This window comes from Narcine bancroftii, chromosome 5 (assembly GCF_036971445.1).
Source record: "Narcine bancroftii isolate sNarBan1 chromosome 5, sNarBan1.hap1, whole genome shotgun sequence".
Lineage (NCBI taxonomy): Eukaryota > Metazoa > Chordata > Chondrichthyes > Torpediniformes > Narcinidae > Narcine > Narcine bancroftii.
Window position 1 is genome coordinate 66,745,369 of NC_091473.1, and position 27,827 is coordinate 66,773,195.

A 27,827-nucleotide genomic window follows, 5' to 3' on the forward strand; every position below is an offset into this window, starting at 1 on the left:
AAAGCCTAACAACAAGATAAGACAGTCACTCTCCATCAATTGCAACAATTTGCCATAAATGGGCGGCACCGTTGGGGGTCACAGTTAGCACAATGTTATTACAGCGACAGCAAACTGGGTTGAATCCAGTGGTGAATTTAAGGAGTTTATATGTTTTCTCGGTGTCTGATTATGTTTCCTCCGGGCACTCCAGTTTCTTCTCACCCTTCAAGAATGGAAGAGGATTGCAAATAAATGGTGTATTTGGGGGCATGGGTTCGTGGGCCGGTTACCGCGTTGTAAAGTATAAATTTTTTTAAAAACTCCAAAACCAAACTATTTATACTGAGGCTATTCCCACACATCAAAGCCAGCTCACATTCCTTGTCACCACCATTAAACATTCAAGAACATTGAACTTGCTTTGAAGATCAAGTGCAACAGGCATCCTCCAGTCTGACAATAGACATCACCCTGAAACAGTCACCCTGTCTATTTCTCCCCACAGTCATTGGCTGGCCAATTAACCATTTTCAGCACTAACTTGTTCAGTTATAAAACAGTTAGTTTGGGTAACAAAAAAAAAATCAGAAATCATAGATCAGTTTGAATGGAGAAGCAGCAGCTGCTAATTCTAACAATTTACAATGCCCCAACTGTGATGGCCATCACAAAAAAAGTTCAAACTCCCCTCCAAAGAATTAACGGCAAAAGAATAAAAAAAGGAGAGATTATATCAAATGAAACACATCAAATGTAATCAATTTCATCCAGAGAATGTAACATTTTTTAACTCCACAGAAATACTGCATGACTAACACATCATCCCGAGCAGTAAGAAGAAAAACTGCACTGACACTTATACGCATTGCCAGTTAATCTAATTGGAAAATTGATCATTTCCATTTTATTTTGATTTCCCCAATAGCTGCTGCTGTTTCCTTCTGAGTTCCCAATAAACCAAGAAAATCCATCACAATATTTATACTTCGCATTAATAGAAATTAACCCAATAAATGTTCCTTCCTTTGCTCAAGACCTTCTCTGTTTTACAAATGAATAGAAAACACAAACAAGGATCACCAGAGAACAGAAAGATCTGAAGTACAAAGCTTCAACAACTGCCACAAAAACAAGAAGTGAACCAATATATCTGAGGTATTATTAAATTAAAAGCAAGCATGCAATCTCAGGAGAGCAGCAGATTCTCATTCCACGAGAACAAGGCAGAAGAAACCAAGTGTGCTCTGGCTGCACCTCCTGCCCTTAAGTCAGCTGAACGTAAGCAACAATGCATGCTGCTGCTACAAGTCAGCAAAAGGCCTCCACCAATCCAGCCTTTGTTCTGCATTCCCTCATTCTCAAGCACCATCTCTGAATCAGTAAAATTATACCAAAGTCCGACAAGGTTTTATTTTACGTGAAAAATCCTATTTTATCGAAATAAACTCCAGTGCTGAAATCTGCCTTCTTACTGTATCCAGCAAATATCAAAATGCTCCCTTTATGTCCCAAGCACAATTATTATTCAGAATGCTTCCTTTAATTTTTCAGAATACTGAAGCATTAGGAAACTCCTTTGTCTGCATTCTATTCACACAGTACAAAAACTCTGTTTCACATCAGCATCTTTTTGCTAGAAACTCAGCAATTTCAACTCAAGTCAAGTGCAATTGCCACACTGTTATTTTGACAAAGCTCAATGCATTTGGTTACAGAATTCTTCACTAAATATTTCATGGAAAATAATATATCAAGGCACGAAGGAAAGCAGTTGTCCCAAAAGTGTGACATCTGTTTCCTGCCCAGCAGTAAAATATGCAACAATTTAACTGCCCCATCTTTATCTCAGTTGGAAAAGGTCCTGGTTATAGCATCAGTAAGCAATCAGAAACATTTATTTACAATTCCTTCATCAAGCAAACATTCACATCCTGCAGTAGTATTTGAGAGTGCAAATCAACCAAGCATTAGAGCAGAAGCTCACAATTACAAGCAGCACCAAATTTCCTGTTCAATTTTCAGACACTGAACCGACAGAGTGCATCTCATCCAAACAAGCTTCAACATCCCAATTATCCCTGCATCACCCGCTGTCAATTGCTATTTTGATCAAATCCACACAAGACAAAAAGACCAAGCCAGGGGTTTAGGGGTCAGGTTAAGTCTGCTTTCTACCGAGCAACAAAAGAAGCTGTTCCTCATCTTCAATGCAGTTTGACCACTCTGCTCTACCATGGAGGAAGAAACTCATTGTCTGTCAACAGAACCTGGACACTGGCCACATCGGCTGCACAAAATATACCAACACCTTTCACACAGCTCTGTTATCCTTTCTCATACATTAGAACAGAGACAGCCCTCCAATAAATGGATATGCAAAATGTTTTATTGATCACAGGCCTCTCTCATTGGAGCACAGCATAGCTCACGTTGATGGATTTAATGGATTGTTTAAATGCTGCCAAGAGAGATATTAAAGCTTTTAGTGCATTTCCTGGATAAGATACTTTCTGTGCCAATGCATCTGCAGTCAGCAATGTTACCGTTTAGCAGCTGATTATGCATTCCAAATTAAACAATTTTTTTTAAATTGTATTACCACAACTGAAAAAGTGTGGAAATCAGCAGTAATATATCATCAATGTGAATTTTTTTTAAACACAGCCTTTTATTTCTAAGCAACACAAGTTGTGCGTTTTTTCTGAACGAGACCAGGATTCTGCAAAAGTGTGTTTCAATAAATTATATTTTCTGATCAGAACCATATCATAGCACTGCTACCCAGGTGAAAAAGCAGCATACATAACTTGCAAAGAGGCCAGCTGCTGCCAAGGGCAGAACTGAACCAAAGGACGTCATTCCATCCTCAAGAGGATTCTCTGATCTCGTCCTGGCCTCCTTGAAAATTATGTCAGAGTTCAGGACAAATTACATCCTGAGGACATTTCTGCCCACTTGGAAGATGAAAGAAAGAAAACATAATTTGCTGGAGGTCAGGGGATATCTGTGGAGAGATAAAAAATTATTGTTTCAAGTTCACAAGAATGATACTGGAACTGTACCATTGCCTGTTTTTCTTTAGATTTCTGGCATGTGCTGTTATTTTGCATAAAGAAAAGGATATCTCACCCAGCCAGTGCTGGTACATATAACAAGGGCAAAACAGTGGGTCAGAAAACAGGGTGAACACGTGCTAGATGGGATAGAAAATGGTGAACAAGTGTTGTAGAAAACAGGCAACAATTTGCAATATTCAGGGGCTCATAAGTGAGGTACACAAACAAGACCATGGGCTCTGATTGCTTTTCAATGAATAAGCTCCAAAGCAATCTCCAACATGTCAAATTTAATCATAAAACAAATTAAATAAAAATATTTTTAAAACAATAATGAGGAAAAATAGCTCAGAGAAAAATATCTGGAGGACCAAAAAAACAATGTTAAGAAACAAGATAAACAAGAGGCTCACCATTCATTAATAAAATAGACCGATATGGATCAGTTTTCCACATTAGAATTTCACTGATGTTCTGTTTAAATAAATAATTTTAATTGGTTTTCTATCCAAAGCATTGCCTTTAGAATTTTTCGCACAGTTGGTGCAGAGCTCAGGGCTGAAATGTTGACTGCTTTTACTTTCGATAGATGATGCATGACTCCAGCATCTACAGATTACTTTTAAGCCTCTTCAGAATTGTATTTTTGTCCCAAATTCACAGAAGACTGGGACAGATTGGAATCTCAAATCGTTGAACAAGCCAGTTTTACATTAATTCATACATATTGCAGTTTTGGTGTTCAGTCACAGTTTATGAAAGACTCTGAATCCTTCTGGTCATCTGACCAGCAAGGCCAGAAATGTTTCATAACCAACTAGTCAGATAACATCACACTGAGATAATCCACCAAAATAGCAAGAGCATTCTTCTTTGGCGAGACAAATCAGCTGTCATTGGTTTACAACAAGTGGATTAAGGCTGGCCTAATAAGGTTCTCTTTGAAGTTGTTTATAAAAAGGAAATAGAAGTGAGGCTTCACAGTGTTGCCCTTCTAATTTCCCCCCTCTCCATTTTCATCCCTTTGACTTCCAAATCTGTCTCATGCACTGGCCATTTCCCAGATGCAGTGATCATCAGGAGACAAACTTTGTGAAATTAGAAAACTTACTAACTAAATCTGTATCACTTTGTCTTTGTCTCTGACTGGAGATTCAGAGAAGTGAGATGTAGAGTGTTGGAGTAGGCAGCCAACTAGTCCCAGCCCAGCCATCATAAGAACCCAGCCACCTTTTGGAAAAATGAGAAACTGCCAACCAAGTGAGATGCAGCGAGATAAAGATAGGTAAAGTGAGTGGACAAGGGTCTGACAGATGGAGGACAAAGTTGGCAAATGTGAGGTTATCCACTGTGGATGGAAAAATGGAAGATCAAAAATATTGTTTAAATGGCATGCTGCCATGCAGAATTACTTGGGAGTGCTTGTCCATGAATCACAAAAGGTTGGTTCACAGATGCAGCAGATGATCAAGAATGCAAATGAAATGTCGGCCTTCATTGCTAGAGGGATTGAATTTAAGAGCAGGTAGCTTATGCTGTAACGGTTCAAGGTCCTGGTAAGACCATATCTGGAGTTCTGCATGCAGTTCTGGTCTCCTTACTTGAGGAAGGATGTAGTGGGTCTGGAGGCAGTGCAGAGGAAGTTCACCAGTTGATTCTAGGAATGAAGGGGTTAGCCTATGAGGAGAGATTGAGTCGCCTGCTGGAATTTAGAAGAAAGAGATGGGATCTTATAGAAACATATAATGGCGATGAGGAGGAATTGCTTTGCCCAGAGGTTGGTGAATCTGTGGAATTCTCTGCCCATTGAAGAGGTGGAGGCTACCTCAGTAAATATATTTAAGACAAGGTTGGATAGATTTTTACATAATAGGAGAATTAAGGGCTATTGGGAAAAGGCAGATAAGTGGTGATGAGCCAATCATCAGATCAGCCATGATCACATTGAATGGCCTAGCAGGCTTGGTGGGTCAGATGGCCTACTCTTGCTCCTATTTCTTATGTAAGTGAGCCTGGTCATCAAGACCACTGGGATGGGACTGAGCAAACGTGCTCTGATGCAAAATGTCCATTCATCGGGGAGGTGCCAATTTGAGGGAGCAGTTGCCACTGAAATTTTCTCTTTGAGGTGACAAAGTAGGAGTGATGAAAATAGAGGTATATAAATTTATGAGGGACTTAGACAGGGTGGATAGCCAGCACCTTTTTCCCAGGGCGACCATAGCAAACACCAGAGGACACCTGTTTGACATCTGTTGGAAGAAAGTTTAGGGGAGAAGTCAGAGGCTAATTTATTTTACACTAAGAGTGGTAGATGCCTGGAATGCATTGTCGGGAGGTGTGGTGGTTGCTGGTACAATGGAGACATTCAAAGAACTCTGAAATTGGCACAAGGATGCAAATAAAATAGAAGGTTATGAGTGTGAGAAGGGTTAGAACGTTATGGAATGAGTTTACACAAGTACACACAACATTGTGGGCTGAAGGGCCTGTACTGTGCTGTAATTTTCTGTTCTATCTGTAAAATAAAGAAGTAGCGGACCACTGTCATTCACCAAGACTATTTGCACCAACTCAGGAAATATATCAAAAGGACACGTCTTGACCTATCTCCCTGCTTCAGGGATGCACTGTTACAAGATCAAACCAGCAACCACAAAGAAGGCATGTCACACAGGGGTAAAGATGAACAATTACTTTGTTAACAAAATTTCACCTTCAAACTTTAATTCAAAAATCCCCCCTTTTACAACAATGTCTACTGGTTAATATACAAATTTCTATATCAGTGTAAAACTGATAAATTCCCCAGCCCAAATATAACATTTGTAATCAAAGTCTAAGTTATATTTCCAACCAGCCCACAGAAAAAAACTTAGACACAAAACAAACACAAAACACTTAAGACTCACAAAACTTCGATTACAATCGAAGTAAAGATTGTAAACAAAATTCAGTTTGTTTGGTAAACTGAAGCCAAAAGATCTTTTAGAGAGAGAGAGCACAAAATTCGAAGTGGTCTTCTTGTGTTGCTTGCAGAGAGAGGAACAATGGCTTGGTCTGGATCCTTCTTGCTGCCTTCGGAATGTTCCTCCCTTTTAAAATGCCCAACATTCTAAACTGCCTCCTAGACACTGACTCTGCTTGGGCCTCCTTCCACTTCATAGCCACACCCAGTGGTGGTTCGTCTTCCAAGTCCAGAAATTTCTAGATCATCTTCTGCACATGCCCAGTCCGTCTCCCACTCTCTCTCACTCTCAGCAGTCTACCTTTACCTTGCCTCTCAAAGGAAAACTGTCACTTTTTAACATAAAACCACACAACACATAGGTCAATACACAACACAGAACTCTGTAACATGCACAGAATGATGAAAGTGTGACTTCTTATAAGATTACCTTTTTCATCATCTTCAAAGTCACCTTGGCTGGAAGAAGCCAGAAGTTTAAGGACAATTACAAAGTGAGTCACCCGCAATGAAACCTAACTGAAAGTAAAAATAAAAAGACTGTCGATGCTCTCTGAACTGTAGCCCAGTAGAAATCAACAGAGAACCTTGAGAGAAAATACTAATTCTCTCCATTCAAAAGATCAGGACCATGCAAGCTGCTACATTTATCTACAAAGTACAAAGCACAGCTGCCCTCTTCATAAACTGCACCTGAAGTGGACTACACAAGAAATCACTGGCCTCAATCAGCTCCAGCACCAATGCCAGGAGTATTTGGCTGAAACTTATTTTTGGAAAATTGTTTTCTTTCTCATATTGTGCAGCTGACAGCAAATTGTGAGAGGTTATTCCACTGACTGTCAGAATGAGTGACTTCTGAAAATGTCCACGGCCACAGCCATGCAATTCAGTTGTTTTCCTTCAAAACAATGATTAAAAAAAAGACACCTTGAATGATAAATTCCACAGCCCCAGTCGATGAGATAAATCAAAGGTTTTTGTGCTCTCTCCCCACAATCACAGACTGCAAACTGATTGATTAAGATTTATAGATAATGAAGTGTAAAATCATTTGAATCAAAATGGCCATAAAGGCCATATAAACCCTGTATTGCACGAATAAATAAAAAAATTAAAAAACAAACAGAAGTGAATTTATATAAAAAGACCATTTGCCCATTGATTCCATGTTGGCTCTTTGAGCATCCCATTCCCCTATATTTACATGCCACCTGTTCTCTCTTTTGCCCAAAAACATCACCTTGATTTTGTTTCCAGTCACCAGTACTTAGAATAATTTAAAGCAGCCAATTAACTGAATGACTTGCACACTGTTTGGACTTTGGAGGAAACAGGAGCAACCTGTGGAATCCCACGTAGTCACAAAGAGAACGTGCATCAATGAACAAAATCAGAGGTCAGAGTTAAACCAAGTTCACAAGAGGTATGAGACAGCTGCAACTACAACAGCCCTGACCTGAATATAAGGAAAATATTAATTTTGAACAAATAGGGTGCATTAAATGCAAGCATACAATCAAATCTGCAGATTCAAATTTTCTTTGAATACTCATAATTCTGCTCAGAAGTAAGAGCTCTTTAAAAATAAAATATACACTACCCCTTACTTCTCCGATAATCCATCCCCCAACCATCTCCCTCATGTGAGGAAATTGAGGCAGTACCACCAGTGATTTCCTGACTGTTCTCCAGTGTTGTACTCTGAATAAAGAAAACTGACACAGCAGTTGGTGCCATTGCCTCAGAACTCCAGCCCTGCAGACTTTGCTTCTGTCAATATGGAGTTTGAACATTCTTGCTGTGACATTAAGGACACTCCTCCTTCCCTTCACAAGCCAAGAATGTGATGGTAGGTTAATTGACTGCTGTTAGATATCCCTTTGTCAGATTACTGGCAAAAGAATCCAGGGGGAGTTCAGTGGCTCGTGTGAGTGTTTAAGATGCAGGGAGATCAGACAGGAATGAGCCAATAGAATTGCTCAGGTTGGAGCTGGAAACGACCAAGTGTGCCTGCAGGCTTCCATCTGTCCTTTAAGAAGTTCCATATCAGTCCAGTCTTATCCAAAAATCAGCAAAAAGAAATTGAGCAAAACCTCTTTTTTGTGCATTACTTTAAAATCCAGATTCTGGTTGGCTTCATTCAATTTTTTCCCCAGTCCAAACCAGAAAGGAGGAGAAAGTTTTAAAAGTGCCCTTATTTTTCTGCATACTTGATACTCACAGACTGGAATGGGAGGCAGTCAAGGATGGATGTGGCTATCACTCATCAGCTCAAATCATTCATTAGTGCTTTCACTTTTTTTTTGCTCTCACCTCCATTCTCTTTGTTTAATATTATTACAGAGTTCTGGTTTGCATGTCTGCAGTAAGGACTTGCATCTTACACTGAAGTGTTGCAGAAACATGAATATGACTGCTTGAATTTTTTGGTTTCACGATACTTTGCAGCATCTCTGCAAATTGTATGCTGAGTGCATCGAAGGAAGGTGAGCCAGTTGCTGAAGGTCTTCACGAATGTCACATGAGAAGACAGGTGCTCCATTATGTTGCTCTGTGTCCCTGGATAACTGACAGATGGTCCATCATGTTGCTCTGTGTCCCTGGATGACTGAAGTCACTCAGACTGCCTGTATCCTTTCTACACAACATGGAGTAGACAAGGCTATGATCACAAGGGATCAAAAGCCAGGGCCCTAACATTTTTAGACAACATCACCCAAACACCTACTGTTCCAGATCGAAAGTCCTTGAGACAACTCTCTCCTCCTGCCTGTTCAGCTGTTAGGATGTGATTGTCCTATGTTTTCAGTGTTTTTATGAGAACAATATTTCCAGCTGTGCCAATTAACATCCACTTTGTTATCAAATGAAAGCTCTTTTACTTTGACTGGGGGAAATTGATTCATTAAGCACCTTTGCTCTATCTGACACAACAACCAGGATCTCCGAGGCTAGCCATTAATCCCACTACTCTTTCCCAGACTGACCTGTCTGCCCATGACCTACTGTATTGCCAGGTTGAAGCCACATGCAAGTAGAATAACAACACCTTAAATTCTGTTTTGGCAGTCTCTAATCCGATGGCATTAATGTCAACATCTCCAATTTCTGAAAACTCCTCCCCTCTTGTCTTCTTTACCCTTCCCCGTTGCTTTCCCTGATCTGACTCCATTCCTCTTTATCTTGTCCTTTCCCTATATGTTTGTCACCCACACCTTCCTTCCTCTAGCTCCACACCCCTTTCCTTCATTACATAATCTTCCGACTTCTTGTCAGAATGCATCTTCCTCACGCTTCTGCCTTTTCCTCCTATCATCTCCAAGCTACTGACCTTTTTCCCCATTTTCCCACTCCCATCTGTATTCACCCCTCATCTACTGGCTCGTGAACTTCTCCCTACCATTTCATTCAGGCTTCTGCCCTCTTGTTCCTGATGATGGTTCCAGGCCAAAACCTTAACTGCCTATTGTCATCCATGGATGCTGCCTGACCAAATTAATTCCTCCATCACTCTGTGTTGTTCCTTTTGCAATTTACATCATGAGGCACTACGTGAGAATAAAAACAAAGCCATGTGTCCACACCTCCTGCCATTTCACTGAAAAATAGATTTTCCCTTTCCACTGGATTTCATGCTGCGAGCACGACTTACAATTTAACAGACCATCATTCAATTCATGAAAATGAAGGCAACAGGTGAAATCAAAACATGGCCTGTAAACAAATTAACCTCGCAATTCAAATATTTGCTCTCAGTACCTATTAACATGGCACGGACTTTTCTGTAGTCTGTGAGTGACAGCTTACAACCTTAAGTTTCTCCCTGGGACTGCTTTTTATGTCTTAATGAGCACTGAGTACATGAAACATAGCGCAAAAAATGTACATTGAAACTGCCAAATGACCTCATGGTTTGGTTGAGATGGGAATAACATTTAACAAAATCCTCTCCACACCTTTCTCCATCCGATGAGAGTGACAACACTAATTTTTGGTTGAAAAGGGGAATCTGCATATCAAAGCTGTAAAAACACATCAAAATACTGGAGGAACTTGGTTGGTCTGTTCAGTGTCCATAAAAAGATATATTGCTGATGTTAAGGGCCTGAGCCCTCCTTCAAAGAATAAGCAGATTGAGCCAGAAGCTGGAAATCTCTTGAGTCTCAGCATTCAGACAATGCTGGTGGGTGAAGGTGTTAATTTAATATAAGGGATGAGGAAAGAACTTATGTTTGTGCAAAAGGAGACAGGGAAGGGAGAGACAACTGGAGGAAGTTTTCAGAGAAGAAATTGTGGGGGGGCGGGTTTAACGAAAGCCAGAGAAGTCAATCTTAATGCCATCCAGTTGGAGGGTGCCCAAATGGAAGATGAAGTGTTGTTCCTCCAATTTGTAGGTAGCCCCAGTCTGGCACTGCTTGAGACCATCGACAGACATGTCAGCAAGGGAAATGAAATAGGTGGCCACTGAGAGATACACGCTATTGCCATATGTCCACACTGTTGAGCCAAAGTGCTCAACAAAATGACTCACAGTCTGCATCCATCTCTCTGATGTAGAGGAGACCATAATGCGAGCATTGGATGGAATAGATGACCCCTGCAGGTTCGCAAGTGAAATGCTGGAAAGACTGTTTGGGGCTCTGAATGGTGCTGAGGGAGGAGGTGTGGGCACCTGGCGCATCTCCTGCAGTTACAGGGGTAGGCCACAAGGGGATGATTAGTTGGGAGGGAGGAGTGGATAAAAGAGTCAAGGATGAAGCGATCCCAGTGGAAAGTGGAGAGGGGAGGAGAAGGAAATGGTCTGGTGGCAGAAATAGCCAACGAGGATGTGTTGAATGCAGAGGCTGGTGGAGTGGTAGGTGAGGACTATTGGAATCTTGTCCTTATTGCACATGGGGGCAGACGTACAGGTAATGGAGGATATGGGGGTGAGCGCCGAGTTGATGGTGCTAGAGGGAAAGCCACGTTGTTTGAAGAAGATCATCTCTAATGAACTAGCATGGAAGTCCTCAACCTGGGTGAAAGATGCGACGGAGACGGAGGAATTGTGAGAATGGAATGGAATCCTTACAGGGCATCCTGAGGCGCCTCCTGCTGTAATTGCAGAAAGTACAAAACTTGTCCCTTCATCTCTTTCACCTCCATTCAGGGCCACAAACTGGGCTTCTAGGAGAAGCAGAGCTTTGCATGTACCTCATTCAACCTTTGATGTACTCAGTGTGGCCTCCTGTACATTGGTAAAACCAAACGCAGATTGGGTGGCCACTTCTGTGGTTCTAGGATTGAGCTTCCTGCAGCCAACCATTTCAATTCCCTTCACCATTCCCACGGTGACATGTGTTATGAGCCCAAAGGACCCCAAGGCACAGCAGCAACAGACATTTACCAAGACAAATGGTTTTTAAAACAAAAGTTGCTTTTAATCAACTTTAAACATGAAAACAGAATCAAACTTTAATTTATCTCTATACTTAACTAACTCAAATTAACCCCCTTCTAATTCTAAGCGCACGTGTACAAAATGTGTATGTAAATTTAAGAAAGGTTCTTTGGTTCACAGTTCAATCTCACTTCTCCTTCTTCCAAGTTCTCTGGATGCAGGCAATTCTTATACTGTGCACAGAATTTAACATGTATAGAGTTCACCAGGCTTTGGTGCTCAAAAGGTAAATGTTTACCGCTCAGGAAGGTTCTTGTAGGGTTTGCAAAGAGAGATTTGTTGTTCCAGGATTTCCACAACTGAGGTACCACCATTAGTCACCTCAAGGTTTCACTGATGAAACTTGCCCCATCAGGGTTTTACAGATGGTAATCGGTTTCTTCAGGCTACCACAGAGTTCCTTTCTGATCCACTTATTCGAAGAGAAACATCAGACAGATAGCACTTCCAGCCATCCACTGCCCTGGAACTTTTTGTTTCCAACCAGCTCTTCCTGGCTTATTTCAGCCATGACTGTTCAGTCTCTTTTCAGTGTCACATACCCTAGCTGAGAGGGCTTGTCCTCCCTCCCTCTCTCTCTCTCTCTCTCTCTCTCTCTCTCTCTCACTGAGACTGCCAGAAAGCCCAAGTAACTCTCACTTGCAAAAAATCCCCACCTTCAGCAAACCATGGGAGTTCTTCTCCTTGGTCAAGCTGTTGTCTTAGATATACAAAACCCAGGCCTGACATTTCTTATGAACACACTGTAGGTACTTGCAAACAGCCAGTTGTTTCCTACAAACAATGGTCTTTCATTTCATTTAAATTAGCACTTACTTGTGAAATGTGCATAAAAGTCTCCAAAGATCCTGCAATGGTTACTGAATATGAATTCTTTAGTCTTTCAAATGAGATCTGTTTTAAAATGTTTATGTATGTAGCCAACTAATCTTACAAATCAACTGTGGGTGTAAGGCTAAATGTTAACTTGAAGAACAACACCTCAGAATCCTCCTGGACAGACTTAACTCTTAAGCATGAACATCAATGTTTCTAATTTTAGGAACCCACCCCCATCACCATCTGGTTTCCAATTCTGCTGTTCCTTCTTTCCTCTCTAATTACCTCCATCCCCCACCCTTGGTCTCTCCCTCTTTTTGTCTCTCCACCTCTTCCATCTTTTATCCAATGTCCTTCCCTCTTTTGCCTCACTGGTTCCTATCCCCTTCATTTTTATAATATTATTCCCTTTTGACTTGAGTCTCGAAATGAATGGTAGCCTTCCCTTCGACAGCATTTGGCCTAAACTTGGATATCATGTTCAGCAGAGACACTTGAGCTGAAGGGCCTGTTCCATTCTGCATTTCTACTCAATCAAGATATCTAATCAAAGGTTCCAGAAGCCGGTGAACAATCAAAATGTGATGTAATTATCAGCAAAATTGATTTGAAAAAATATGGTCTTGATAAAAAAGGAATGGTAATCCTATGATTTTCAGGAAAGCAGAAACATTTCTGACATCTTTTCAAAATGCCTCAAACAAGTGCCATTACTATCCACTACATTTCAGTACAGACGAATATCAGAGACTTCCAAGTCACTGGATGGAGAAGTTCACTGCTTTATTCATACACTTGACACCTCAGGAGAAATATCCAATAGGTAAGTGCAACATTTGGTCCATGCCAGACTATAACCAGTCTGAAGTTCAATCACCAATTGTATTTTTCTCAATTCAAGACATTCTGCAAATTGCTGTTGTGGGATTGAGAGAGAGGTGAACTTGCTTTGAACCTAACTAACTCCCTGAGTTTGCACACTCCTGAGTTTGCACATTCCAACAATTCCAAAAATTCAAGCAATGCAAATACATCTCTGTAGGAGTATCTATGATGTGCAAAAACTAGTTCACTGGTATCAATACCACACCTAAAAATTCTCCAAGTAACACAACATAAAACAGAGAAGTCCTTGGACACCAACACAAATAAGCCAGTCTCTGAGACTCTTTGTCTGAAATGTTATTTTTCATGTTCATTGTGCAAGAGGTGAAAGAAAAATGGTGAAACAGTTAAATAAAGAAGGCAAAGGCAGCAATATGTTTCAGTGAAGTGGAAGAAGATACCCTTCTTTTTTTCAATTTTTAAAAATTTTTCACACTATGAGCCATAGTGTTCTTTCTCTTTGGCTTGGCTTCGCAGATGAAGATTTATGGAGGGGGTAAAAAGTCCACGTCAGCTGCAGGCTCGTTTGTGGCTGACAAGTCCGATGCGGGACAGGCAGACACGGTTGCAGCGGCTGCAGGGGAAAATTGGTTGGTTGGGGTTGGGTGTTGGGTTTTTCCTCCTTTGCCTTTTGTCAGTGAGGTGGGCTCTGCGGTCTTCTTCAAAGGAGGTTGCTGCCCGCCAAACTGTGAGGTGCCAAGATGCACGGTTTGAGGCGATATCAGCCCACTGGCGGTGGTCAATGTGGCAGGCACCAAGAGATTTCTTTAGGCAGTCCTTATACCTTTTCTTTGGTGCACCTCTGTCACGGTGGCCAGTGGAGAGCTCGCCATATAACACGATCTTGGGAAGGCGATGGTCCTCCATTCTGGAGACGTGGCCCATCCAGCGCAGCTGGATCTTCAGCAGCGTGGACTCGATGCTGTCGACCTCTGCCATCTCGAGTACTTCGACGTTAGGGATGAAAGCGCTCCAATGGATGTTGAGGATGGAGCGGAGACAACGCTGGTGGAAGCGTTCTAGGAGCCGTAGGTGATGCCGGTAGAGGACCCATGATTCGGAGCCGAACAGGAGTGTAGGTATGACAACGACTCTGTATACGCTTATCTTTGTGAGGTTTTTCAGTTGGTTGTTTTTCCAGACTCTTTTGTGTAGTCTTCCAAAGGCGCTATTTGCCTTGGCGAGTCTGTTGTCTATCTCATTGTCGATCCTTGCATCTGATGAAATGGTGCATAGTGTATTCCCTCTTGAATATACACAGTGTCATTTTCTCCCCTTTCCCCCCCATCCCTTCCCTCCCTCCTTCCCACTCCCCTCCCTACCCACTAAATGTTCAACATATACAATACATTAAACCCATTAAACAATGTCATCACACAATGAAAATAAACAAGAAAATTGTGTCATCTACTTTTACACACTGGGTCAATTCATTTTGTCTTCTCATTCTGTCATTTTAGGTCCATGGTAGGCCCTCTCTGTTGTGTACCATGTACGGTTCCCAAATTTGTTTGAATACTGTGATGTTATTTCTTAAATTATATGTTATTTTTTTCCAATGGAATACATTTATTCATTTCTATGTACCGTTGCTGTACTCTCAGGCTCTCTTCTGATTTCCAGGTTGACATTATACTTTTTTTTGCTACAGCTAAGGCTATCATAATAAATCTTTTTTGTGCTTCATCCAAATCAAGGCCTAGTTCTTTACTTCTTATATTACTTAGAAGAAAGATCTCTGGATTTTTTGGTATGTTGCTTTTCGTGATTTTATTTAATACCTGATTTAGATCTTCCCAAAACTTTTCCACTTTCTCACATGCCCAAATTGCATGTACTGTTGTTCCCGTTTCCTTCTTACAGTGAAAACATCTATCTGATACTGTTGGGTCTCATTTATTTAACTTTTGGGGCATGGTATATAGCCTGTGTACTATGTAAGTGGGATGAAAAGCTGGTGCAACACAGGAGTTCACCAGTACTGCACCATCTGCTCAACATTTGGAAGAAGATTCACGTAGAAAGGAAAAAAAACACATTACCAACTACCAAAATTATTATTGACACAAAAATCAACTAATGCCTTTCACAATAGATAACTTTTCCTTTAGAGAATGGGAGAGAAAAGGGATCAAAAGAATACAATTGTTTTTTGGGAAATAATTTATTATCTTTTGAACAAATGAAGGACAAACATGGTATAACTTATGGTACAATGTTTGCATACCACCAACTGAAAACCTACTTGAAGGACAAATTGGGAAGCAGACTGAGGTTACCAGAAGGAAGCAGCTTTGAATATGTGATTACAGACACAATGATAATTAAAAGATTTATAACAAACATGTACATCAAGCTGCAAGAGAAAGAGAATGAGGAAATAAGCTGTAAACGCAAATAAAAGTGGGAACAAGATCTAAACATAAAGATAAAAAATGAAAAATGGGAAAAGCTATGCTCCGGAACTATGAGAAATACAATAAACACGAGGTTACGCATGATACAATATAAAAGATTCCCTTCTTAGTGCAGAACAGGAGGCACTGAAGAGTGATGCACTTAGTAACTGATATTTAGACCATTTCCAATTTTTAGAAGCAGTGAAAATAAAATGAGGAAGATTGTACACGATGGGCCAATCAAAACAATAATGGGGCAGCATGTACATTAAAATGTTTACCAGCTCTTTTTTCCAAAAAATTGTTTAGCATTTAAATATGTTTTAAAAGCTAGGGAATGTAATTTTTCAAACGGTTCCCAAAAATAAGTTACACATTCACAGTGAAAGCCATCCACTGTGGATAGATGAATCAGAATCAAATTTATTGTCATGAACATGTCAAGAAATTTGTTTTGCAGCAGCGTCACAGGTGCAAATATTACCATAAATTACATTTTTAAATAAACAAATTAATTCAAAAGAAGAGAAAGAGAGGGAGTGTCTGTGGTTCATTGTCTGATGGTAGAGGGAAGAAGCTGTTTTTAAACCATTGAGTAATCATCTTCAGGCTCCTGATGGTAGCAGTGTGAAGGAGGTATGGCATGGATGGTTAGGGTCTTTGAGGATAGAGGCTGCTTTCTTAAGACACTTTGTAAATGTCCTTAATGGAGTGAAGACTGATGCCCATGATGGTGCTGGCCTAGTTCACAACTGTCTGTATACTTTCTCTGTTCTGTGCATTGGCACCTCAATAGCAGACAGTGATGCAGCCAGTCAGAATGCTCTCCGTGGTACATCTGTCAAAATTTTCAAAAGTCTTTGGTGATATATCTCTTCAAACTCTTCAAACTCCTAATGAGATATAGCTGCTGGTGAGCTTTCTAAATGATTGCATTGACATGAACACCCCAGTGTACCTTTTCAGAGATGTTGACATCCAGGAATTTAAAGTTCTTTACCCTTTCCTCTATTGACCCTTTGATGAGAACTGGTTTGTGTTCTTCTGGTTTCTCTCTCCTGAAATCTACAATTAGTTCCTTATATTGAAAGCAAGGTTGTTGTTGTGACACCACTCAACTAGCTGATATATCTCACTCCTGTACGCTTCTCACTTCCATCTGTGATTGTGTCGATGACTGTGGTGTCATTGGCAAATTTTTAGATGGCATTTGAATGATGAGACAAGAAAAAAGAGGACATGGGGGTGTACCGTTCTGAAAGCAGCAACAGCCTCAAGCCAAATTTGATTTACAAATTTTATGGGATCTGAACTTCAGTGGCAAGGCCAGTATCTATTGTTTATCCCAAGATGCCCTTGAGAATGATGGTCAGTTGATATTTTCAAGCACTGCAATTTTTCTATTGAACCATTTACAGACATTCACTCACCAAAAAGATGGGAAAATGAATATCTGTGGTTATCTCGCAGTGAAATTTACCAGATACATGGCCCCCTCCTCTACAATTTTATTCAGACACCTGTCTGCTTTTTGCTCATATCTTGATGAAAGCCTTAGGCCCAAAACGTTGGTTATTTATCTTTGTCTTTGCTACATAAAGTATGCTGTTTGACTTGCTAAGTTTCTCCAGCATTTTGGTGTACACTACAACCACAGCATCTGCAGACTTAATTGTTTAAATTACATTGATGGGATTATATTATAGACCATTCAACTGGAGGAAGAAATCTCCAGAGAGATAGCAGACAGCTGCAGGAAACATAAATTTGTGATAGTAGGTGTTTTTAAACTTTCCACATATTGACTGGGTTTCCAATACTGTAAAAGGGCTGGATGGTTAGAGTTTTGTCATATGTGTTCAGGAAAGTTCCCTGAATTAATAATCAAGATACCAATGAAAGAGTGTGCAATACTGGACCTCCCAGTGGGGAACGAGACAGATCAGGTGACGGAAGTATTTGTAGATAAGTTTATCTCTACTAGTGGGCTTGTTTCCATGTGGGTCTTTAAAATGTTAAATAAAATACTTTGAATTTGATAAAAATCGGTTTCATACAAAGCTGCCTCAAGAAAGGGGAGGGGGTGAAACAGGAGCAAGAAGTCTCAGACAGGGGAGAATATTACTCAGTCATTGCCACTAGTGGGCCATGGCATGTTAGGCTAGATGTCAAGTGGGCCTTAGACCAAAGTGAACTGTAGGGGAACACTGGGTTAGTTGCCAGTTAATTAATGATAAGGATAGGTCTGATCCTTGGGTTTCGATTCTAAATTGGTGAAAGGCCATATTTGAGGAAAAGAAAGAACCTGGAAAGTGTGCATTGGCACATGATGTTTTCCAGCAAGGATGTGATGCAAGGATGCCAGAAGGAGGCCTTCAAAAATGAAAATTTGAGAGTACTGTACAGTTTGTATGTTCCAGTCAGGATTAAAGTCAAAGTTAACAGGCATAGAGAACCTTGGTTTTTGAGGGATATTGGGGATCTGGTTAAGAAGAGAGGGTGTAAATTAGGTTTAGGCAACAAGGAGCGAATGAGGTTCTTGAGGAATACAAAAAATACAAGAAAAAAAAGAGAAATAAATCAGGAGGGCTAAAAGAAGATACGAGGTTGCTTTGTCAGACAAGATGAAGGAAAATCTAAAGGGTTAACAAATATATTTTAAGAGCAAAGGATAGTAAAGATTCTCTTGAATATCTGAGTAGTTGGCTATGTATGGAGCCAAATGAGATGTGGGGGTGCTAAATGGTTTTTTTTTTGCATCAGTATTTAGTCAGAAAACTGGCACAGAATCTAAGGAAATGAGGCAAACAAGTAGCGAGGTATGGAACCTATACAGATTAAACAGAAGGAGGTATATACTGTTTAAAGGCAAAGATGAATGGATAAATCCCCAGGGCCTGACAAGGTATTCCCTCAAACCTGGAGGGAAGAAATTACAGTCTTCAGCCATGGGTGAGGTGCTGGAGGATTGCTCATGTTGTTCCATTGTTTAGAAAAGGCTCTAAAAATAATCTGGTAAATTATAGGCCTGATGTCAGTGGTAGTTAAGTTATTGGAAGGTGTTCTAAGAGATCGAATATACATATATTTGGCTAGACGGGGAGTGATTTGGGATAGTCAATATGGCTTTGTGCTTGGTAGGTCATGTTTAACCAATCTCATAGAGTTTTTCAAGGAGGTTACCAGAAAAGTTGATGAAGGGAAGCCTGTGGATGTTGTCTACATTGACTTTGACAAGGTCCTGCATGGGAGGTTAGTCAGGAAGGTTAAGTAATTCAGTGTTCATGGTGAGGATTTAAATTGGATGAGACATTGCCTTTGCAGGAAAAGTCAATGAATGGTAGTGCATGATTGCCTCTCTGACTAGAGGCCAGTGAATAGTGGTGTGCCTCAAGGATCGATGTTTGTCATCTATATCAATAATTTGGATGAAAGATTGGAACAGCAAGTTTTCAGTTGACACAAAGATTGAAAGTGTAGTCGACAGTGAGAAAAGCTTTAAAAACTTGCAGAGATCTGAACCAGCTGGAAAAATGAGCTGCAAAATGACAGAATGGAATTTAATGTAGACAAATGAAGTGTGGCACTTTGAAAGGACATTGTAGTGTGGATTGTGCAGGGTCATGTGGCCTCTCCACCTGGAACCTAATGGGAATGTAAATTGTGGTAGGTCATGTGACCTCTCTGGCTAGAACCTGGTCGGAAGTCACTTAATCTGCCAATCAAGGGTTAGACCTGATCACTTGTGAGGCTGATGTGTGATTGGCCCTGGCAGCTGACATGTGATTGGTCCTACAGCTGCCAATCAATGGTTAGATATTCCAACAGGTGAGGCTGACACATGACAGCTCCTTCACTGAAAATAGCCCAGCACTCTCGCTTTCTTGTGTTTGTGTGTGTGTGTGTGTGTGTGAATAAATAAACAAACAGATATATATATTCTTGCTGCTGAATGAAGGCCACCAATGAACTCCAGGCTGCAGGCCACGGGCAGAACATAATTCCCTGAAAGTGGTGTCACATATAGATAGGGTCATAAAGAGAGCTTTTGGCATATTGGCCTTCATAAATCAAAGCATTGGGTTTTAAGTTGGGATGTTGTGGTGAAGTTGTATAAGACATTAGTGAGGACACATTTTGAAAATTGTGTGTAGTTTTGGTCACCTAACTTACAATAGACTGAATGAGTCCAGAGGAGATTTACAAGGATGTTGCTGAAACTTGAAGAACTGAGTTACAAGGAAAGGTTAACATGTTAGTTCTCTATTCCCTGGAGAATAGAAATTTAAGGGGAGATTAAAATTATGATAGGTATAGATAGAGTAAATGCAATCAGACTTTTTCCACTGAGATAAAAATTAGAGGACAGGTGAAAGGGGAAAAGTTTAAAGGGAACATTAGGGGAAACTACATAATAGAGAGTGGTGTGTGTGTGTGTGTGTGTGTGTGTGTGTGTGTGTGTGTGTGTGTGTGTGTGTGTGTGTAATGAGCTGTCAAATGAGTTGTTAAATGCGGGCTGAACTTTAATTTTTAACAAAAATTTGGACAGGTACATGGACGAAACAGGTTTGGAGGGATATGATCTGTGTGCTTGCTAGTGAAATTAGGCAGAACAATTGTTGGGCACAGAGATGAAGAGCCAAAAGGCCTATTTCTGTGCTGTAATATTCCATGGATTATTGGCACTCTACAGCTTGTATTTTCTTCATTATAGAAATACTACATCTTGTGTTGTGATCACACAATTATAAATGCATTCTCAACAAATGCAAATAAAACAAGGTTATGGGGGAAAAACAATAAAAGGTAAAAAGTAATGAGGAAATAAATCAACAAAAAGCCACATGTTGTGAAATCTGAAATAATACAAACTTCTGGAAACAGTTGCAATACAAAAAATTGCTGGATAAACTCAGAGGAAATAAAAGGCCATCGAATTTCAGGCCTGTCTCCTTCTGGAAACACTTCACAAGCCAGGCAGCAATGTATGGGAAGAAGAAAGTTAGTGTTTAACATTTTGATGGTTCACTTTGAATTTGAACGAGAAGATGCTGAAGCTGAGCAAATTATAGCCAAGGAGAATGAAGATGAGCAGCTCAAAAATATGTTGCCCCTTCCTCACTTGGGAAAAGCACAAGCAATCAAAGGGCCTCTTTAATTCTGCAGCACCCTCCCAGCTGGTGACTGAAAGGGACGGAAAAAAAGACTGAAACTGCAACCTTGCTGGATGGTACAAATCATTTGCACTTAACCAGTGTGCTTTTCTGTTTAGACCTCCTAGCTAAGGACACTTGTTCAAACAAGTAAAACTTTCTCAAAAACTCAGGCCTAAGATGATGCTAGACAGCTGGTTTAATGATTTGAAAGTGGTGGGAAAGAGAGTTAAGTGCAAAGTCCTGATATGAAATAATTCAGAGTCTTTGAAGGGCTGCAAGGTCTAAGTTGGATAAGGTTGTAAAAAAGTTGATTGGGATGGGTTGTTCATAGGTAAAGAAAAATCAAGCAAGGTGAAGGGTTTTAAAAGTGAGATGGAACAGCATGTTTGTGGAAGAGTGAAGGGCAAGGCTTGCAGGTTTCGGGAACATTGGTTTCTGAGGGAATACTGAGGTGTTTGTCAGAAAAAAAGGAGCCATTTGTCCAGTAATAGGCAGCTGGGATCAAGCAAATTCCTTGAGGAATTTAACAAATGTAGGAGACATTTAAAGGGGAAATCAAGAGTGCAAAAAAAAGGGCATTAGATAACTCAGGCAGACAATTTAAAGGAAAATCCCAAGAGACCACAAATAATTAATGAGAAAAAGGGTAATTCAGAAGAGAACAGGAGAATAGGTCCCTTCAGGATCAATATGATTGACAGGAGATAGGCAAGGTCTTAAATTAATATTTTACATGTGTACTTAGTGAGGAGTAGGTCATGAAAACAAAGAAATTGTGGCAAATGAGTAAAGATGTCTTGGACTACATCCAAATGAGACAAGAGCTAGTGCTGGTAGTCTTAGAATATATTTATGGAGGTAAATCTTCAGGGCCTATACCGAGTGTATACTGGGACTTTGTGGGAAACAAGGGAAGAAATGGCTGGGAGGCCTGACAGAGATATTTCCATCAGTGCTAGCCACGAGCAAAGTCTGGAGGGTGGCTAATATTGCACCTTTATTGAAGAAAGGCTGCAAGGACAAACTGGGGAACTACAGCCTTTTTAACCTAACACCAATGGTGGATAACTTACTTGAGTGGATTCTGAGTGACAGGATCTCCCAACATTTGGCAGGCTGCAGGGTGACTTTACAGGTGTATATAAAATCATGAGGGTCATAATGAAGGTAAATAGTCAGAGTCTTTTTCCCAGGTAACGGAATCTGAGAGAGGGAACAGATTTAAGGTGAGAGAGGAAAGATTTATAAGGGACCTGAATGGCACCTTTTTACACACAAACGTGATGCGTATGTGGAACGAGCTATCAGAAGAAGTGGTAGAGGTGGTTACAATTAAAACATTTAAAAACACTTTGATAGGTATGTAGATGTGAAAGGTTTAGAGCAGGGGTGGCCAACCTTTTACATTCCATGCATCAATTTTTTTCATGCACTAGTTCAGATGCCCCATACAACTCTTGTACCCCTTTCAATCATGTAAAAATATGTTAATATAGATATATTTAGCATTTTTACATGATAATATAAAAACAAGATAAACATTTCTTATCCTAATGAGACTTTTGAGTCTATTTTTATTTTGCCAAGCTTTTAATGTTTGGAGTTAAATTAGTTACTGAGAGCAACAGAGAATTATTCACATTTCAGTCAGTTGTGACCTTGGTTTTGTTTTAAATCACTTTCATGGCTGAAAATGCTTGTTCACATCAGTACGTCATTCCGAAACAACAGATGTAACTGGGTAAATTTTCTTAGTTCTGGAAAATGTTCACAGGGTGATGATCGCCAGAAATTAATTATGTCAGAAGCATTTGGGACTGAGGGAAGCTCATCAAATTTCATGTTCAATAATGAATTTGTTTTCAAGTCAATAACTTCCATTTGTATGTTACTAGGCATCTTCACCATTTTTTGTTTACTAAATGAAAATGGGTTTATAAATGTAAGCATGCAGTCGTCATCTAGCAAAATCACAAAAACAAACTTTCAAATGACACTAGCAATAACCTGATTTTTTTCAATATGTTTTGAAAAATTGCCATTATCTTCAGCACTTTTAAGTGTGTAAACTTGTTCAAACCTTCAATTTCTAACCGAGAGATGAAAAGTTTAAACTACAACTTGAATGCATTGATATTATTTACTAAGCTAGGAAACAATTTGATCTTGCCCTGGAGTTTCAAATTTAGATCATTGAGATGGCTGGTAACCAACTAAAAATGTTAAGTCAAATAGCCAATTGTTATCACATAAAAGGGCTCTTCACCCTGGCACCTCATTTTTCTCTTCTGGAAAATTATGAACAATATTTTTCCGTTTCCAAAATCTACTCAGAACCCGTCCTCCAGAAAGCCAATGCACCTCACAATGAAGGACGAGATCGCCATATTCCAAATCTAACATTTCACAATATATTCCCTGAATTCTCGTCTGTTTAATCCTCTGGCTCTAAATTTTATTCACGCATTTCACAACCAGTTTAGTTTTTAAACAAATTTAGTTTTTTCACACAGTAACTCTAGTGTTGTGATATTTTAGTAGAGGACAACAGAAAAAGTTTTTCAAGCAAAGTTGGTGTCCCAGCAGCTTTCCCTATCATTGATAGGGAAAGACTGATAAGTTCTTCAAAGATGTAAAATTATCATTATTTCCTTATAAAAATGCTTAACTGGGCAACATCACATACATCAGCAGATTCATCCAAAGCTAAAGAAAAGAAAGTACAAGCATGGACAAGGACTTTCAATTGGTCAGATACATAACGAGAGAGTTCTTCTGTGTGTCTCGTAACTGTTTGCTTTGAGAGAGCAATTTTTTTTACTTCCCTTTCGATATTTTTATCACCAAGACATCTTGCAAATATTTGGAGTCAAGGCTTAACAATTTCTTCTCCATCACCAAAAGACTTTTGTTTTTTGGCCAACGCTGAAATGATTTCATAGGAAGCTTCTGTCATCGCCAAACTTCACAACTTTTTTTAACAAATATATTTTGTCTTCTTTTGATTTCTTCCTTTTTCTTAATCACATAATCTTTCTGAAACTCAAACCTAAGTACTAGCTTCAGTTTTCCTTCTATTTCAGTCAGATGTTGTATTGCATAGTGACTACAGGTACACAATCCTTTATCTGGACATCTAAAATCTGGAAAGCTCCAAAATCCGACAACTGGGGAGAGAGACAGCAGTGCGAGTCGGGCGGGCGAGGGGGAGAGACCGGCAGTGCGAGTCGGGTGGGAGAGAGACCAGCAGCCCGACTCGGGCGGGCGAGAGACTAGCAGCGCAACTTGGGCGGGCAAGGGGGAGACCAGCAGCGCGAGTCAGGAGGGCGGGGGGGGGGGGGAAAGACCAACAGTGCAAGTCGGATGGGTGAGGGGAGAGGGGGAAGACAGCAGTGCGAGTGGAAGGGGTGGGGGTGGATACGGCAGCACAATTCAGGTAGGCTTAAATCTCTCTTTCCGAACTCTGGAAAAATTTGAAATTCAGAACACACTGTCCCCCAAGGGTTCTGGATAAAGCATTGTGTACCTGTATTAGATCATGTCTTCTATTATGGGAGAACGTGTTTTCACAAACAATGCACAATGGTTTTCCTGACGGACCCGCTCTAAGTAAGAATTCATTTTCCCTCTGTTCATTAAATTCATGCTTACTATCACTTTCTACTTTTCTTTTGCTCATTTTCTTTTGCACTATGATGGGGAACTGAATGTAAAAACAAGGCTTAATTTTCAAAAGAGTACAAAACTGCAAATGTTCACAAAGGACGAACAAAGAAAGCATAACTTTGTGGCACACGAGTGTCAATTGTAAACTGAATGGCAAAAAGCTGTGACACACCGCTGGTGCAGAGCCCTGACACCTCAGGATCAAACAAGTATCAAACGTGTATTGAATAGTTATGGAACAACTGCAGAACAAAAGCCCTTCTTTCCTAGTTTGATTCATTGAACATTTTTTAAAAATGAAAACAGATCATGTGAAAGAAGATAACATTCGCCAAAAGGTGTGCACAAAATAATAAAATTGCTAAAAATAATTGCTAAGTTTTAGATTTATTCTCAGTAAAACCCATTTCCAGCTCCAAACAACTAGAATTCCTGTTATAGATTTCTACAAATTGGCTTTTGGTTAATATTTTTTGCACGAGTAGGCTTAATTTTTTATTATCATCACTGGGGAACAATGCGCCACTTTGGCGCAGGCGCCATAGGTTGGCCATTCCTGGTTTATAGGGATGTGGGCTGAGTTTAGGCATGGACCAATTAGGCTGAAGGGCCTGCTTCCCAACCTCAAAATTCTACAATGATAAAATTTAAGCATATTGTGCTGTGTGCCTCAACAAATCACTGGGCACAGAAGAGGTGGGTGATCTTGTTTATGTAAGTTCAGACTCAAGCAGTAAGATTTTGGATAAATTTATGGGGGGGGGGGGTCAGATTGATAGCAAATGAACAATAAGATCATCTACAACTCTTCTGTGACTGACAACAGGAGGACTAACAGTAGTCCTGTTGAATCTTCAGTACATTGCACCCCAGTGAAAACCTATTCTCATTACAATTCCATCGATTTACACTGATTTATAAAATATTGAACAATGAGGATTCACATCATGAATACAATGGAACATCTCCATTCAATATTCAAAGGTTTTCAAGATTCTTCATGAGTTGAATTATGAATCTAATCAACCATTAGCGTTGTCAATGCAAATTCAAGTCATTTGCACCATGCTTTATGATGTTCAGACAGAGTCCAAGTTGCTGAACACAGTGACAGGAATGCTCCATTTAAAATGATGCAGAAAGTTGAAAATGTTTGGACCTCAGGAAAGGATGAGTTAGTCCACAGACTCAAGGAATGTTTCAGTGCTCGAAAAACAAACATTTCTGGTTTCAAATGGCAAAGTTCAAGGTTTTATGGCAAGTGATTCAAAAGGTTATTATGAGGACAAGCATTAAACAAGTTCTGTTACTAGGATGAGGTCTTTCATGTGAGATCATCTAAGATGTCCTCCTTCTTCAAAGAAGAAGGATATTTTCAGGTAAGGATGTTAATGAAAAATGGAGGATATTCAAAAAAGAAATTTTGAGGGTACAGAGTAGTTATGTCCCAGTGTGGATCAAAGGAAAGGCTGGAAGTGATAGGGAGGCTTGGTTTTCGAGGAATATTGGAAATTTGGTTAGGAGGAAAAGGGAGGTGTACAAGAGGTATAAAGAGCAGGGAGCTGAGAAGTTGAAGGAGGACTACAAGGGGTGTAGAAGGAATCTTAAGAAAGAAATTAGAAAGGCCAAAAAAAGGCATGAAGAGGCTTTGGCTGACAGAGTAAAAATAAATCCAAAGGGTTTCTATAAGTACATTAAAAGTAAAAGATTAGTGAGAGATAAAATTGGACCCCTTGTAGATAGCAAGGGTAGGCTGAGTGAGAAGTCTGAGGAAATGGGGGAAATTTTGAATGATTTCTTTGCCTCGGTATTCACTAGGGAAAAAAATATTGAACCAGTTGAAGTAAAGAAAAATAGTGGGGAGGTCATGAAGCATATAAGGATAACCGAGGAGGTAGTAAAAAAGAAAAAGGTGGATAAATCTCCCGGACCGGACAAAATATTCCCAAGGACACTCAGGGAGGCTAGTGGACAGTTAGTGGGGCCATTAACAGAGATATTTAGGATGTCACTGGCCACGGGGGTGGTGCCAAAGGATTGGCGGGTGGCGCATGTGGTTCCTCTGTTTAAGAAAGGGTCCAAATGCAAACCTGGGAATTATAGGCCTGTAAGTCTGACGTCTGTGATGGGCAAGATGATGGAAAGTGTTCTGAGGGATGCTATTTACAAATTTTTGGATGTACAGGGATTGATAGGGAGTAATCAGCATGGTTTTGTCAGGGGTAGATCATGCTTGACAAACCTGATTGAGTTCTTCAAGGGGGTTACAAAAAAGGTTGATGAAGGGAAAGTTGTGGATGTTGTCTATTTGGACTTTAGTAAAGCTTTTGACAAAGTTCCCCACAGGAGGTTAGGAAAAAAGGTGGAGGCATTAGGTATAAATAAAGAGGTAGTGAAATGGATTCAGCAGTGGTTGGATGGGAGGTGTCAGAGAGTAGTGGTAGAAAATTGTTTGTCCAATTGGAGGCCGGTGACTAGTGGAGTTCCTCAGGGTTCGGTCCTGGGTCCACTATTATTTGTTATATATATTAACGATCTGGATATAGGGGTGGAGAATTGGATAAGCAAGTTTGCGGATGACACAAAGATTGGTGGTGTTGTGGACAGTGAGGTAGATTACCGTAGATTAAAAGGTGATTTAGGAAGGCTGGAGGTGTGGGCTGAGAAATGGCTGATGGAATTTAATACAGATAAATATGAGGTGCTACATTTTGGAAAGGCAAATTTAAATAGGTCATATACATTGAATAGTAGACAATTGAGGAGTGCAGAGCAACAAAGGGATTTAGGAGTTATGGTAAATAGTATCCTCAAGGCTGATACTCAGGTAGATGGTGTGGTGAAGAAGGCATTTGGAATGTTGGCCTTCATAAATTGGAGTATTGAATTCAAGAGTAGGGAGGTTATGATGAAATTGTACAAGGCATTGGTGAGGCCAAATTTGGAGTACTGTGTACAGTTTTGGTCACCAAATTATAGGAAAGATATAAACAAAATAGAGAGAGTGCAGAGAAGGTTCACGAGAATGTTGACAGGATTTCAGGGTCTGAGTTACAAGGAAAGGTTGTGCAGACTGGGGCTTTTTTCTCTGTAGCGTAGAAGATTGAGAGGGGACTTGATAGAGGTGTTTAAGATTTTAAAAGGGACAGACAGAGTAAATGTGGATAGGCTTTTTCAATTAAGAAAGGGGGAGATTCAAACTAGAGGACATGGTTTAAGATTGAAGGGGGAAAATTATAAGGGGAACATGAGGGGAAATTTCTTTACGCAGAGGGTGGTGGGGATGTGGAATGAGCTTCCGGCAGACGTGGTCGAGGAGGGATCATTGGTTACATTTAAGGAAAGACTGGATTGTTACACGGATAGGAGGGGACTAGAGGGGTACACACTGGGTGCTCGTCAGTGGGACTAGGAGGGTGGCGATTTGCTACGGCATGGACTAGTAGGGCCGAA

At 40.2% G+C, this 27,827-nt stretch overlaps 1 protein-coding gene across 10 annotated transcripts in view; it reads right to left on the reverse strand.

Annotated features, from left to right (window-relative positions):
* The window catches only part of rasal2 (RAS protein activator like 2), a 512,219-nt gene that overhangs the window by 204,644 nt on the left and 279,748 nt on the right, over positions 1 to 27,827 (reverse strand). Inside the window, exon 1 of one of the 10 annotated variants that reach the window (XM_069937687.1) lies at positions 7,617 to 7,753. The exons of the other annotated variants lie outside the window; for them this stretch is intronic. Within the exon in view, the coding sequence (XP_069793788.1) occupies positions 7,617 to 7,746 (130 nt within the window). The 5' untranslated portion in view covers positions 7,747 to 7,753. Of the gene's footprint in view, positions 1 to 7,616; positions 7,754 to 27,827 lie in introns of those variants that run through there. 10 annotated transcript variants of the gene reach the window in all.